The sequence below is a fragment of the Geotrypetes seraphini genome, chromosome 15, assembly GCF_902459505.1.
Source record: "Geotrypetes seraphini chromosome 15, aGeoSer1.1, whole genome shotgun sequence".
Lineage (NCBI taxonomy): Eukaryota > Metazoa > Chordata > Amphibia > Gymnophiona > Dermophiidae > Geotrypetes > Geotrypetes seraphini.
The window spans coordinates 41,789,257-41,803,575 of NC_047098.1; the positions used below are offsets into that span (position 1 = coordinate 41,789,257).

Here is a 14,319-nt window from a genome sequence, read left to right on the forward strand (position 1 = left end):
TGTAGTAAATCGGAACTTCTGCTACTGGCCGGGGGTCGGGCGGAGCCCTGGCATGCGGTGTTGCCCATCGCGCCCACGACTAAACCAATGAGATACCTTGGAATATACCTCAGCACTGATCTACCCACGCTTTACAACGCAAATCTCCGCCGGCCCCTTGAGGCCGTCGCAAAACTGTGCCAAGCTTGGCAGGACCTGCCGCTGGGGATTCTGGGTCGGGTAGCCTTGGTGAAAATGATTCTGGTACCAAAACTCTTGTACCCCTTGCAGGCCATGCCGCTTTGGCTCACCAGGAGGGATGAATTTGTCTTCAAATCTACTATCTCTCGCTTTGTCTGGAGGTCTCGCGCTCCTCGGATAGCGATGTCCAAGCTTATCTTGGATAAATCACTGGGGGGACTCAATGTCCCGGATATTCGGCTTTACAATGTTGCCTCTCTCCTCCGTTGGATCCACGAGGGCTACACTGAGTGCTCCCGCTACTCCCCTCGGGGATGGATGGCGAGCTGGAGTGCCCCCTTTCACTTTATGAATCTTATTCATCGACATGATGACCCAGGGAGGCGCTACACTGTTTGTTCTCGTTTTCTGCGCCCGTTCAGGCTGGCATGGCGTTGGTGGAGGCGAAGACAGCAATTGCCTCCGGACATATCCCCTTTTATGCGTCTGGAGGGCAACCCCAGGTTCACACCAGGCAGGGGTAGATCTGTATTTCAGCTTTGGTCGGCCCAAGGTTGTAAGTCGATGGAAAACATACTTGATTTGTCTCCCCCTGGATTTCCCACCTTTCAGCAGGTTCGGGACGCGTGGGGCCTCCCTTCGAGTTATCTGTTTTCTTATTTTCAGGTTCGTCACTACTGGGAAATGGAGCGTAGAGGAGCGGCGGGGGCTTGGGACAGGGGCCCTCTGGATACCCTGTTCTCGGCCACCCAGCCCGCGCTAAATTCTCTTGCGCACTGGTATTGCGTCCTTAAGTTGTCTCTGACCACGTCGGTATTCACGCCGGTGCGTACTTCCTGGGAGCGAGACTTGGGACAGGATATTTCTGAATCACAGTTCACTGCCTGCTTCACTACACTATATTCCTACACTAAATCTGCCGACTTCCAGGAACTCCAGTATAAGATCCTTCATAGGGCTTACTTCACGGCACAGAGGGGAGCGCGAATGGGACTCTGGGAGAGCGGTTTTTGTATTAAGTGCAAGAGCAGCGCCGGTACATATATACATTCCTTTCTGGAGTGCCCCCGGCTGGATGTATGGGGGGAGGCCCTCCCCTTGTTGGAACGAGCGGTGCAGCGTACTGTGGAATGGGACTATGGGTTCTTGCTCCTGGGTCTGCAGACATCCCTCCAGGACCAGGGATTCACCACGCCCCAATGCAGATTTCTTTATAACGCTATTTTAGTAGTGAAAAAATTAATCTTGACATACTGGATGTCTGAGGAGCCCCCTCCGTTGCCGCACTGGAGGAGTCGGCTTCGAGAGGTGGCTCTGTTTGAAATTCGATCCCATGAGAGAGCACCGAGCGTGCTTAAGCAACACTACGCTGGCTTATGGGTGAGACTACGGGACTTGGTGTCGTCGACCGCACGGGAGGGGGATCAGGGGCCCTCTTAACAGGGAATTGACTTTACATTTTCTTGGCCGGCCCTCGGTGGTTTGCTTCCATTAACTGACTCTTTATAGCCTTCTTTCTCTTTCTCTCTTTTCCTACTTTGGTGCCCTGGGGAGGGGGGGAGGGAGTCACCCGGGATATGAGTGAATGGCTAGTATGGGATGGATGATGATGAGTGTGATTGGTGTTCTGAATGTTGTGTGGCATTTGGGGGTTTTTCTTATGGAAAAAGGTGGGAGATCACTGTTCCGGATGGGCGGCTTACCTTTCTAATTGTACCTCTCAGCTTTTGCCCCCACTGCTCTTTTTGCATTGTTCTGTTTTTGTATATTACATGCATATGGGGGTGTACTTGGGGAAGTCTTGCTATTGTTCCTGATTGTTCCTGCTTGTTATGAGTGATGGACTATTCTTTGTCTTTTTGATGGTTCCTGTTACGCCATGATGGGCGGTGTATTTTTCTCACTGTCAATAAACATACGTTCAAAAAAAAAAAAAAAAAGCAATGGGGACAAAGGATACCCCTGGGGTACTCCACAAGGGTTACTCCAGCTTTTTGAAAACTAAGGTAATTTCTAGATTTAAGAAGCCTTCAAACCATTTCAAAACTGGCCATGTATGCCTATAGCATCCAGACATCCCAATAGTTTATCATGATCACAAGGTCGAACGCATTGCTTAAGTCCAGCTGCAAGATCAGAGCACTAACACCCTTACTGAAAAGATTATATAAATTATCCACTAGTGATGCCAGAACTGTCTCTGTACTATATGATGGTCTAAATCCTGACTGTGATCCATGCATAATGGAAAAGTGTTCCAAATAATTCAACAATTGGTTATTTACTAAACCTTCCATAATTTTTTATAAAGAATGGGATTGACGAAATGGGCCTATAATTATTCACCAAGGATACAGATCCCTTAGGATCTTTGGGAATTGGAGTTACGATGATATGACCTCCAGATGAAGGAAAAGTGCCACTATCGAGCAGATAAGTTATCCAGATAAACAGGTCATCACTGCCCGGGGGGGCACAGATCTAATGAACAATATGATTTCGCGTATTTGCTATAAAATTTCCTAAAATCATCCTATTCAGGATTAGCAAAAATACCCCACTCTAGATTGACATAACAAGAGTCAGTTAGTGAAGGTAGAAGGTCCCGTTTCTTACTTACAACCAATGAGCAAGATGATCGTAGATTGTCAATTTTTTTACTAAAATAACTTACCAGCTCTGCAGAATTTGGGGGAGGGAATTAATTTCAAAAATGTTTGTAACAATTTTAAAGAGTTCTTTAGTATTAATACCAGTTGTACTGATTTTCGAAGAATAGAACATCTTACGTTTTGCTTTAATTAGTTGTTTATAGGAATGAACCTCTTTCTTCCAAAGAACACGGTCATTTTGATTCTCTGATTTTAACCAAACTCGTTCCAATTTCCTTACTTTATGTTTTAAGGCAAAGATGTCATCATCAAACCATTGTTTAGATTTACAAGAACGTTTCTTTGTAAAATGTTGTTTTTGTTTAGGAGCCAATTTATCTAAAATGGTTAAACTGGTACTTTCCCAATGTGATTCAAACTCTTTAGGAGAGTCTGGATCTTAGATTTGTTCATAAGTTGTCCAGAAGGAAGATGCATCAAAATGTCTCCTTGAAATTATTTCCCTTTTTTGAGATAGTGATTGCTTAATTGATTTATGACCCCATCTAAGATTAAAGAAATAAATAAAATGATCTGACCATATGTTTGGGCTCCATAAACCATTGGTTAATGAAATAGATGGATCAAAGATTTCTTTAGTGGAAAAGGTCACCAAATCCAAATGGTGGCCTTTCTCATGAGATTGTGAGAATTCAAGAATAATATAGTCTAGTGAAGATAAAAAAAATAATAAGATCCGTTTTAAGATAAAACAAAGTTATGATGTTAAGAAATGATTGAGGAGAACATACAGTATAAGTGAAACTCAAATTGGTACTTACAATAGTATACAAAATATTGGGCTTATGATGAGATAGGTGTGTAAAATGCAGATAGACTAGGCGTTTACCTATGGTGGCACAATGTGGGGAGGGGGAAGAGACAGCATCAGTGCATGTTCAAGGCCCCACACATTGGCAGCGATGAGGATTTTTTTAACACTGCTCAAAGTAAGAGACATGCTGGATATTTCAGGGCCATGTCACCTTTTGGGGTGGGGAGGAAGATAAGGAGAGATGTTGCTGGACAAGGTGGGGGAGGGCTTTGAGCCGCCCTTAGAAAGGGTGTGCACAACTAAGGGCTAGATTCACTAAGCCCACCGATCAAGTCCTGACCAATTTGCGACCAGTTACCGACCCACTTTACCTCCGACCCGATTCACTAACCTCGTGGCCGATCATCCTTCAATCCGATCCAATCATGCAAATGAGGGGAAATGGCATGTAAAGTAGACAGGCAGCGATTCACTAACCAAAAGCTGGAACACCAAGTGGGCTGGCTGATCAACAAACAAGCGATTGCTGGGGACCAGTCGCTCACATCGTTTCCGACTGCATCTCCTGCTCTCTGCCCTGATCGCCGCCCTGCTTCAGCCCCGACTCTCCTGCACTTTCTGCCCCCGACTCTCCTGCTCTCTGTCCCGATAGCTACCCTGCTTCTGCCCTTACTCTCCTGCTCTCTCTGCCCCAACTTTCCAGCTCTCTCTCTGCCCCTGACTCTCCTGTTCTCTGCCACAATCACCGCCCTGCTTCTGCCCTGACTCTCCTGGCCTTCCCCCGCAGTGCGAGCTCATGGTTTTAAACCGCGGGTTTAAAGTGGGTTAAAACCACAGGCTCACTATAGTCAAAAGTTAAAAAAAAAAGGTCGCTGCTCTGTAAGCATGCACAGATCATCTACAGATGGTCTGCGCATGTGTCGGACTCGCTATTCAGCGATTCCTGCAGTCGGTTGGGGGCGCTATTCCGAGCATCCTCATTGGCATGAGGTCGCTTCATGAATCAGTCCCCCGCCCACGGATCAGATTGGATATGGATCCGATCCGTGGGCTTAGTGAATCTAGCCCTCAATGTCAGATATTCTTAGACCAGCCCTGCATGAAACAGGTATAAATGTAAGCATGCACAATCTGAGCAAACTATAGTTGCTTACCCTGTTATTAACCATTTTAGGTCAATATACAAAGGACCTAATTGTGTATATTATCAATATTTAATTTTTACTGAACACTGCATCAATACATGCAATCCTTCCCACATCAACATCAGTTAATCATCTTTCTTGATCACCTCCATATAATATTTCAAAGAAATATAACATTTTACATATAAAGTTTTAAACCACCCTCCCACTTTTCTTCCCCCTTTTGTCCTGAATAAACTCTGACCCTCCACAATTTTTTTATTTTGATTTAGCACATACTTTTTTCAGTAGATCAAGCTGAGTTACATTCAGATACATTAAGTATTTCCAAGACCCCGAAGATTTTACTGTCTAAAAGTACACCTGAGGCAATAGAGGGTTAAATGATTTGCCCCAAGATCAGAAGAAGCCTCAGCAGATTTGAATTAAGCTTCCCTGGTTGTAAGTTCTAATCAATAGTCTAACTCCTCCACTCATAAGTAGTACAATAGTAATAATTATAATGACAACCTTATCTGTGTGTGATAGTGTGCGTGAGCGGTGTGGAAGCAAGGCCTTCATAAACCACAGTCAGACAAATGATACAAAGTGAAACAAAAACCTTTATTAACCAAATACTGTGGCTTATCACTTCTCTGATACAGAAATAAAGAACAGTGCGTCTTGAACTGAGAGGCAAAGTTCCACAGTCCTCAAACCTTCATTACATATCTACTTACAGGATTCATCAACACAGGTCTGGCTCCCTGCAGACCTTCCAGACTCTCAATACATGTAGAGAGGCATAATCAAAAGAAACTAAAAAGTCCGATGCAGACATATGGTGCTAGACACCCAAAGTCGGCAGTGGTAAAATGTCCATTCTCAAAAAATATGTCTACAATTTCTTTTTTCCCCAAAAAAATCATCTATCTGAACATCAATGCCATTGATCATCCAAACCGCCAGTACGTCTATCTTTATACCACATTTTTGACCAAAATTTGTCTAAGTCCCAAATGCCCAGAACAAGACCATTTGGACATGGGAGAGTGCAGTGGGGCACCTTACAGGGCACTGCTGTGAACTTCACAAAAAGGGTGCCACATAAACATCTCACCAGAGCTCCCTTATAAGTTATGTTGAGACCCCCAGAACACCCCCAAAATCCACCTGTCTACAACCCTAATAGCCCTTATGGCTGCAGGTGGCACCTATGTAGTAGTTAAGAGTGGCTTATGGGCCTGGGTCCTCCTCCCTATGGTTCACTAGCCCACCCCCCAGGCTATTTAAAAGTCCTGTGTGCAGCTCTACTAGGCTTTCCTATACTGATGTTCTGGAGACAGGTATGTATGTTTTTATTCCAATCTTTGCGGGGGTGTGAGGGGGGTCAGTGAACACTGGGGAAGTGTGGGGGTCTTTACTTTGTCTCTGCAGTGGTTATTTGGTCACTTTGGATACCTTTTGGGCATTTATACCTGTTTTTACATCGTCTAAGTTACAACATATAAGTTCCATCCAGGAAGTCTCATAAAACCTTTGCTTATCCCTACAAGATGACTAACGGCCTCTTTTACAAAGCTGTGCTAGCGGCTACCGCGTGGCAATAGCTCTGAAGTCCTTTAAATCTCTATGGGCTTTGGGACTGTTAGCACAGCGCAGCCATTAGCGCGCCTTTGTAAAAGAAGCCATAAGTCTAGGTTGGCCCCCATCCCACCCTAACCACTCCTCCAGATATGCCCCTTTTAGCTCTGGGTGCACAACGGCATTCAGAGGCTTAAAAGGTCCCTGGATGCGTCCAAAAAATAAGTTTGATTATTGGCACTTGGACGACCTTTTAGGTCATCCAAGTGCCGACTCGAGCAGGTTTTTAGATGTGTTTAAGTTTCAATTATGATCCCCATAGCTTCTTGTAGGTTTCATAACCACAAGTCTGGCTACCTCTAGACCTCCTCTTAAACAGTATTCTTATATCCAAAATACAGCTTGACCTACCTTAGCTGACTTCTCATGACTTTCATTCACATAAGCAAGGAAACCCCAAACTCCAGGGCCTCTGCCTCAGGCTGTCTCCTAGAGACTTCTTGCCTCGAGGCCTCTGCTCTCACTGGGGCACCTCTCCCTCTGACTCCATTCTGGAACAGATATATTCCTCCTTCCCAAGTCCCTGTCTCAGGCAGGGCCTGTTCTAAGTTAGACCCACTGCGGGAGGATAGCCTAACTGAACCAGTACTCTCCGCTGTCCACTGGTGTAATAGCAGCATTAGTGAGGGAGAATTCCTCTTACGTGATGGGACATACACCCCATTACACTGTGTAACACAGATAATATATCCTTCACTTTCAAATTCTTGCTCTACATGCATGGATAAATTTTGGCCATATAAATCAACATACAGTCAAATGTTATGTGGATAAACTGAAGAAGGTTTAGAGGCATGCTAGAGAGGCCATAAGTTATCTAGGCAGTGGTGATATTTAGCTACTATCTGGATAATTTATCCATATAAGTCTGGCAACAGATTCAGTAGTCCTAACTTTAGAGGTACCTGTATAAATCAGACCAAAACAGATATGCCATCTTGGATAAACATCTGTGTATTTTTATGTGGTTGCTGTCCTGCTATATATGGCCCTCATTGTTTTCACATTAAATCAGAAAATTTAAAAAAAAAAAAAAAAAAAAATGAAGGCTCATAATCTTTCTTACCTTCCCATAGCCGTATCTGTATTTATTCTTTGATGAAATTATTCCACATTTTAGAAATCTCCCCAAGGCACTATCTGTATTTCTAAAATGTTGATGACAAAATTAAAAAGGAACATTTTTGACAAACAAGTGATTAATATTAAAACATTACATTACTAATAAAAAAAAAAAAAAAAGGAACATTTTGAGGGTAATTATATAATGGATAACCAGTTTCAGCTGCTTCAAACAATGTGTTTTTAAACAAGACATGATGATAGGATTGGTTGTTAGATAGACTACATCTTAATTTGGAATTATTGATATCCCCTTTTCGATCAAATATTGGCATACTTTTTTCTTTTTGTATTTTTTAACTTAGCATTATTTATCGCCTAGATCTTGGACTGTATTGGCAGTATAATAAATCTTAATAAACATAAACAGGATGCCTAGCCTGTGAAGACATATAAGTATGAATGTTATACCTATTTTACAAAAGCAATATATGATCCAAGGTACCATAGATTTTGTACTTTGATGCCCTAATTCTATAAAGGGCACCTAAATCCCAACATTGAGCATAGACCATAGAGCATGGTTTCAAAGAAGGTTTGGATAGATTCCTGGAAGAAAAAGGGATTGAGGGGTATAGATAGGTATAGACCATTGCTCAGGCAATGGGCATGGTGGGCCGCCGCGGGAGCGGACCGCTGAGCAGGATGGACCTAGGGTCTGCCTCAGCGGAGGCAACTTCTTATGTTCTTATGTTCTTATGACCATCAAGAGAAGCTAGAAACTTCTACTTATTTGCTTATCCAAAAATTAATGGGTGTAGATATTTCAAGCTGGTAGGCAACAATTTTGGTTAGGTAAATGTATTCAGCAAGCTATGTTATCTTATTGCAGTTTTTGGAAATTAATTAAGACCACTTTGTTTGATAAGTTTATTACTTAGTGAGTTTTATTATTGAAATTCTATTTTACAAATATTTGCATTTTTTACTGTATTATTATATTTCGCTGATTGTAAAGCTCTTTTTAGTGTAAACCGCCTAGAACTTTTGGTTATGGCAGTATAAAAGAATAAAGTTATTATTATTATTATTATTATTATTAATGAGCCATTTAAGGGTCTTAACGAGCGATAATTGTCACATGGATATCCAAAGGATGTGGACATCACTTTGTAGGCGCATCCACAGTTTCATGGATGCCCACTGGGAAAACTCATGCCTAACGGAATAGGTGTGGGTGTAGAATGGGCGAGGCTTAAATATGGGCATCCTTCGATTCATTTGCATAACGTTGAGCGAACTAGGGCGTCCTTCTCATGCCTACATTGTTGACCCGAGTTCTATGGACGGAACTTAGGCACCATTTGGACATCCTTAATGCGATCTGCTAAATAGCTCTCTGGGTTTTCATTTTTGCTTTATTAAGCTCAAAATTCATTTAATAAGGTACCACATAAACAGGGCACATCAAAACAGATATATTGCATGCAAAACCTTTTTTTGTGGACAAACAGCAATGTTATTTGCTAATTAGAGGAAAACATTCATTAATTGAAGCAAAGCATAAGAAAAAAAACGCAGCTTTAGGTTTCTTTCTTTTCTGACTAAACAGTGCTCCAATCAGCTCATTACTGAAAGCAAGGAAAGCGCATGAAAAAATATATAGATTACATACATAACTTAATTTGCAAAAGCTTAAAATCAGAAAAAACAGATACAGAACTTAGCATGGCTTCTACTTCATTGCAAATGGAGGTGTGCAGCTGCACAATGCTAACCTCATTGTGAGATCATCTATAAGGTAGAATGCCGCAATTAAAATATGTGCTGGGATTTGAACCTATGACCTCTGGAACATGGGAACAGGGCTTTTACCCATTAAGCCACAGCAGCTTCCACTGTCTTTCTTCCTCACATCTGAAATGATAGCTAAGGGATCTAAGCTATGATCTTCTCAGGTATTTTCACATTCACATGGCTAGGATCACTAAGCTCTCATGGTAGAAACCCCCACAACTGAAAGGAAGCGGGCACCAGCTCGCAGAAAATGCTGCAAAATCAGCTTGAAAGTTTCCACTCAACATAGTTTCTTGTCAGCATTCAACATTTGTGCACCCACTAGGCTGACAGCTTCTGCGTACCCAGCTGCTCGTGGATTATACACCCAACATGTTCTCTGGATATCTGTAGTGTCTCAGCAATTGTTTTAGCTAATATTTGACGATCTGCCAAAATCAGGTAATGGACATGGTCAACAATTTCAAGAGTGACACTGTGTGAGGCCTCCCAGACCATGCTGCATTTCGATTTTGAAATCTCCATGCTAAAAGTTTGCATACCACTTCTTCATTGTGGAGTATGATGGGCATTTGTCACTCAGTGTTTGCATCATACACTCATGGATTTCCTTTGGAGTTTTCTTCTGCAGGAAAAGGAACTTCATGATGACTTGTAGTTCCACACTTAAGAATTCCACACTTTCCATTGACATAGTTCATTCAATGATCTGAAACAATGTCAAAACATAGCATTATGATTCTGCAAATTGGCACATTGCAAAAGAAATAACACTCTTTTCAGCTATAGTGGCAAAATAATGCTCAGAATTTAGGAAGTTGGTTGGGCTGAGAACTTTTTAGCACCTCCAAGTACTGATTTTTATTGAATTAGGCTGAATACGTATAGCATCTTTGAAGTTACAGGCTTTCCTCCATTCTTCTTTCAATTAGTGCAACTCTCAACTCCATCATAGGATCTTAATTTGGCTCTCCAACAATGGACTACAATTCTGTTTGAACCCCTAGACACAAAAATCAGGCAAGTTTTAAGAACTCACACAAAATTTCTGTCCAGAATAGATTCTGTTTTTCATATGAATCACAAGATGAAAAAGGAAGTGAGGCAACAAACAAGCAGATTCAGTCAGGTCAAATGATGGGAAACTTGTCAGTACTCAAAAAAAATGCTGAGTTGACAACACAGCGGTGTTTTCGCAGAATAGCCTGCAGTAGGAGTCAATAATACCTTGAAGATGAAATAGCATAACAGAGGAAATGTTTTGAGATGTAAAGAAAATTGTGGAAAAACTAGTGAAAGTCACTTCAGCGCGTTCCCTTGTGTTTTCTCCTTACATCTCATTTTAATATACAGGTACTCGTCAACTTACGACCTATGCAAGTTAAGACTGTTCAGCTTTACAACGCGTCTTCTGCTACATACGCAGGGGTGTAGGTCCCACGTGAGTTTGTACCTTGTTGTTTTGGCGATTTCATACCCTAAACATGACTACCAAGAGGAAATTGTCATTGTCCACTCCTCAGCCTTCCAAAAAGGAAAGAAAGGCCATAGATTTAGACACCAAAATCTATAATAATAAAATAGTAAGCGTGCATGCGCACTCTTACCGCCGTGTTCCCTGATCTGTAGGGATGTGGTCGGTGGGAGAGCTCATGCGCGACACCAGGACTACTTCTCCCAAACCCCAGACACGCTCACCGGCGGGCCTCTCAAGCAGCGGCGGTGGCAGGGATGGTGGAATCGCTACCGAGACGGCTGTCGGCTTCAGGCGTGCATGGCGACTGTTGGCGCCTGCAGGCCGCCGCGGCTTGAGGAGGCTGTCGGCGGAGGGCAGACGCAAATAGAGGTAAGGGGTGCTGCTGGACAGGGGAAGAGGTACTGATGGACAGGGGGGGCAGATAAAGGAAGGGAGGCATACTGCTGGACAGGGGGAGCAGGAAAGATGTGCTGATGGATAGGGGAAGAGGTGCTGATGGACAGGGGGGCATAAAAAGGAAGGGAGGCGTACTGCTAGACAGGGGAAGCAGGAAAGAGGTGCTGATGGACAGGGGAAGAGGTGCTGATGGACGGGGGGGGCAGAAAAAGGAAGGGAGGCATACTGCTGGACAGGGGGAGCAGGAAAGAGGTGCTGATGGACAGGGGGGGAGCAGAAAAGAGGTGCTGATGGACAGGGGAAGAGGTGCTGATGGACAGGGGAAGAGATGCTGATGGACAGGGGGGGCAAGAAAAAGGAAGGGAGGCCTACTGCTGGACAGGGGGGAGGTAAAACAAATGGAGAAAGGCTGCTGCTGGATAAGGGGAGCAGTGAAGGGGTGGTGGTGGACACGGGGGAGCTAAAAGGAAGGGAGAATGGACAGGAGGAGCAGGCAAGGGGTGGTGGTGGATAGCCAAGGAAAAAGAAAGACAGAAATACAGAAAGCGGCTAAGGAGAGAAAGAAAGAAATAAAGAGACACACACACATATATTCTAGTACCCATTAATGTAACGGGCTATAAGACTAGTGATGATAATAAAACAGTATGAAGGAGGAAAGAAAATGAATGCGATTGCATGTGATATAAAGTTATCACACTCTACTGTGTTGACTATTATAAAGGACAAAAATAGAATTCGTGAAGCTGTGAAAGGTTCTGCACCTTTGCGGTCAACAGTGATTACGAAGCAACATACCGGGCCCATCCATGAAATGGAGAAATTGTTAAACATTTGGATGGAAGATCAGATTCAAAAGCGGACGCCATTAAGCCTCTTTACAGTACAGCCGAAGGCTAGAAGTCTGTTTGGAACTTTAAAGGAACGCGCTGGAGAAGACTACAGTCAAGAATTTGTGGCAAGTATAGTTGGCTTAAGAGGTTTAAAAATAGATTCCAGTTGCATAATGTTTGGGTGACTAGAGAAGCAGCGAGTGCGAATGAGGAAGGAGCTAATAAGTTTGTTCATAGTTTAGAAGAAATAATCAAGGTTGAGGGTTACCTCGCAGAGCAAATTTTTAATGTGGATGAAACAGGGTTATATTGGAAGCGGATGCTAGGACGCACTTACATCCACAAAGAAGCCAAAAGCATGCCAGGATTTAAAGAACACAAGTACAGACTCACTCTACTGCTTGTAGGGAATATCAATGGGATCAAGCTGAAGCCCTTATTAATTTACCATTCTGAAAATCCACGTGCATTTAAGAATGTGAACAAGCACATTTTGCCAGCTTATTATAGATCAAGCCGTAATGCCTGGATGAACAAGGCTTTATTTGAGGATTGGTACAATAATTGTTTTATTCCGCAAGTGCGTGAGTACTGTTTGGAGACAGGAATCCCCTTCAAAATTTTACTGTTGCTCGATAATGGGCCTGGACATTCACATCACTTAGCTGATCTCTATCCCAATGTGAAAGTGTTATTTTTGCCCCCAAACACTAAACCACTTATTCAACCGATGGACCAAGGGGCAATTGCTTCTTTGAAGGCAAACAATCTCAAACCACTTTCGCCCAAGCCACAGCTGCTATAGATGCCGACCCTGAACTATCACTACGTGATTATTGGAAACAGTGTAACATTCTTAAGTGTATAAAAAATCTTGCTACTGCGTGGGACTCAGTGATGAAAAAGTGTATGAATGGTGTATGGAAGAAGTGTGTTAAGCGCTATGTGAATACCTTTACTGGATTTAACAGTGAACAAGAACTTGATGATATTCGTGAAGAAATAGTGAAACTGTCAAAAGACCTTTCATTGGAATGTGAAATAGAAGATGTTGAGGAGTTGCTAGACCGGACATCAGGGGAACTTACTAATGAAGAGCTGATAGAATTGGAAGAAGAAAGAGTGGCGGAAGAAAAAATAAGAGAATTAGAGAAAGACCAAGAGGATGAGGCGCCATAACAAATGTTCACCTCAAAGGGATTGTCAGAAGGTTTATCTCTACTGAATAAACTCCTCGCCCATTTTGAAGACATGGACCCAAACATTGAACGATTTACAAGGATTGAAGGATGGCACGTGACACATTTCATCCTTATTGCGAAATTTATGAAGAGAAAAAAAAGCAAACAATTCAGACGAAGACTATGTTTATGAAAACAGCAACTCTACCCATTACCCCGTCCGCAACATCGCCTGATGAAGGAGATATCGACAACCTGCAGCCAAGCACCAGTGGTGCCAGGAATTAAATGTACTTTACTGTATTTCTTATTTTTGTATGTTTTTCCACAATTGTACTGTAGTTTGACTTAGAAAGAAAGAAAATGTTGTTAACAGATTGCTTTAAGATGATTAAAATATCATTACCCAGTCTAATATTCTTGCCTTAATTTAATATAGGCCGACTTAAGTCCTCATCAACTTACAACCTGCCAGTCGGAACCAATTGCGGTCGTTAGTCGACGAGTACCTGTACAAAGGGAAAAATATCACATGGACTGCAAAGAATCAAAATGTATTTACCATGAACTTAGTAAAGAAACTTCCACAGCCGTTTCTGTCAGATCAGAGAATAGGATTTTTAGCAATCAAAAGATCATCATCAACCTAAGACATTAGACTGCATTTCTTTTTGCATATTCCAAACTTCCTGCTACGGTCACTGCACACCATTTGATAGCTGTAGCAAGTCAATAGCACTACTGCATTTGTTGTCTCTAGCAGATATTTGGAAAGCAGCAATGTGATGTTCTAAATATACCTTCATACACTACTATTATCTTGACCAGACTTTCAAAATTGTACAGTGCACTTGGTCAAACAGTTCTTCAGAATTTTTCAGTCTAATGTTTCACACTGGTGCCTCAACCAAACCAAATATAGCAAAATATTTTGCCCTTTGTATATTTTTGAGAAGTTGTAGAGTGTCAGTAATGAGCTAATGCTTACAACTTGCTAATTTTATGTGCCGATGTAATGGCTACAAAAAAACTGAATTTTCCACCACAGGAATTTTGCCCCATAAGAGCTTCCATTAGAGTGTCTGGCAACTGCCTCTCTCGTCAATTCATGAATGTTTCTGGTTTTCCTACAGTTTCAGTATGCAAAAACAAGACACCTTCCCTCTCCCACCCACAATATTCAAACTGATCTCCAACGG

At 42.5% G+C, this 14,319-nt stretch overlaps 1 protein-coding gene across 6 annotated transcripts in view; it reads right to left on the minus strand.

Moving 5' to 3' along the window:
- Nucleotides 1-14,319, minus strand: part of TEX14 (testis expressed 14, intercellular bridge forming factor) — a 311,576-nt gene that overhangs the window by 261,194 nt on the left and 36,063 nt on the right. For all 6 annotated transcript variants that reach the window (XM_033922951.1, XM_033922948.1, XM_033922949.1 and 3 more), the window contains one exon: nt 7,441-7,522. In XM_033922951.1, coding sequence (XP_033778842.1) covers nt 7,441-7,522 — 82 coding nt within the window. The remainder of the gene's footprint in view (nt 1-7,440; nt 7,523-14,319) is intronic.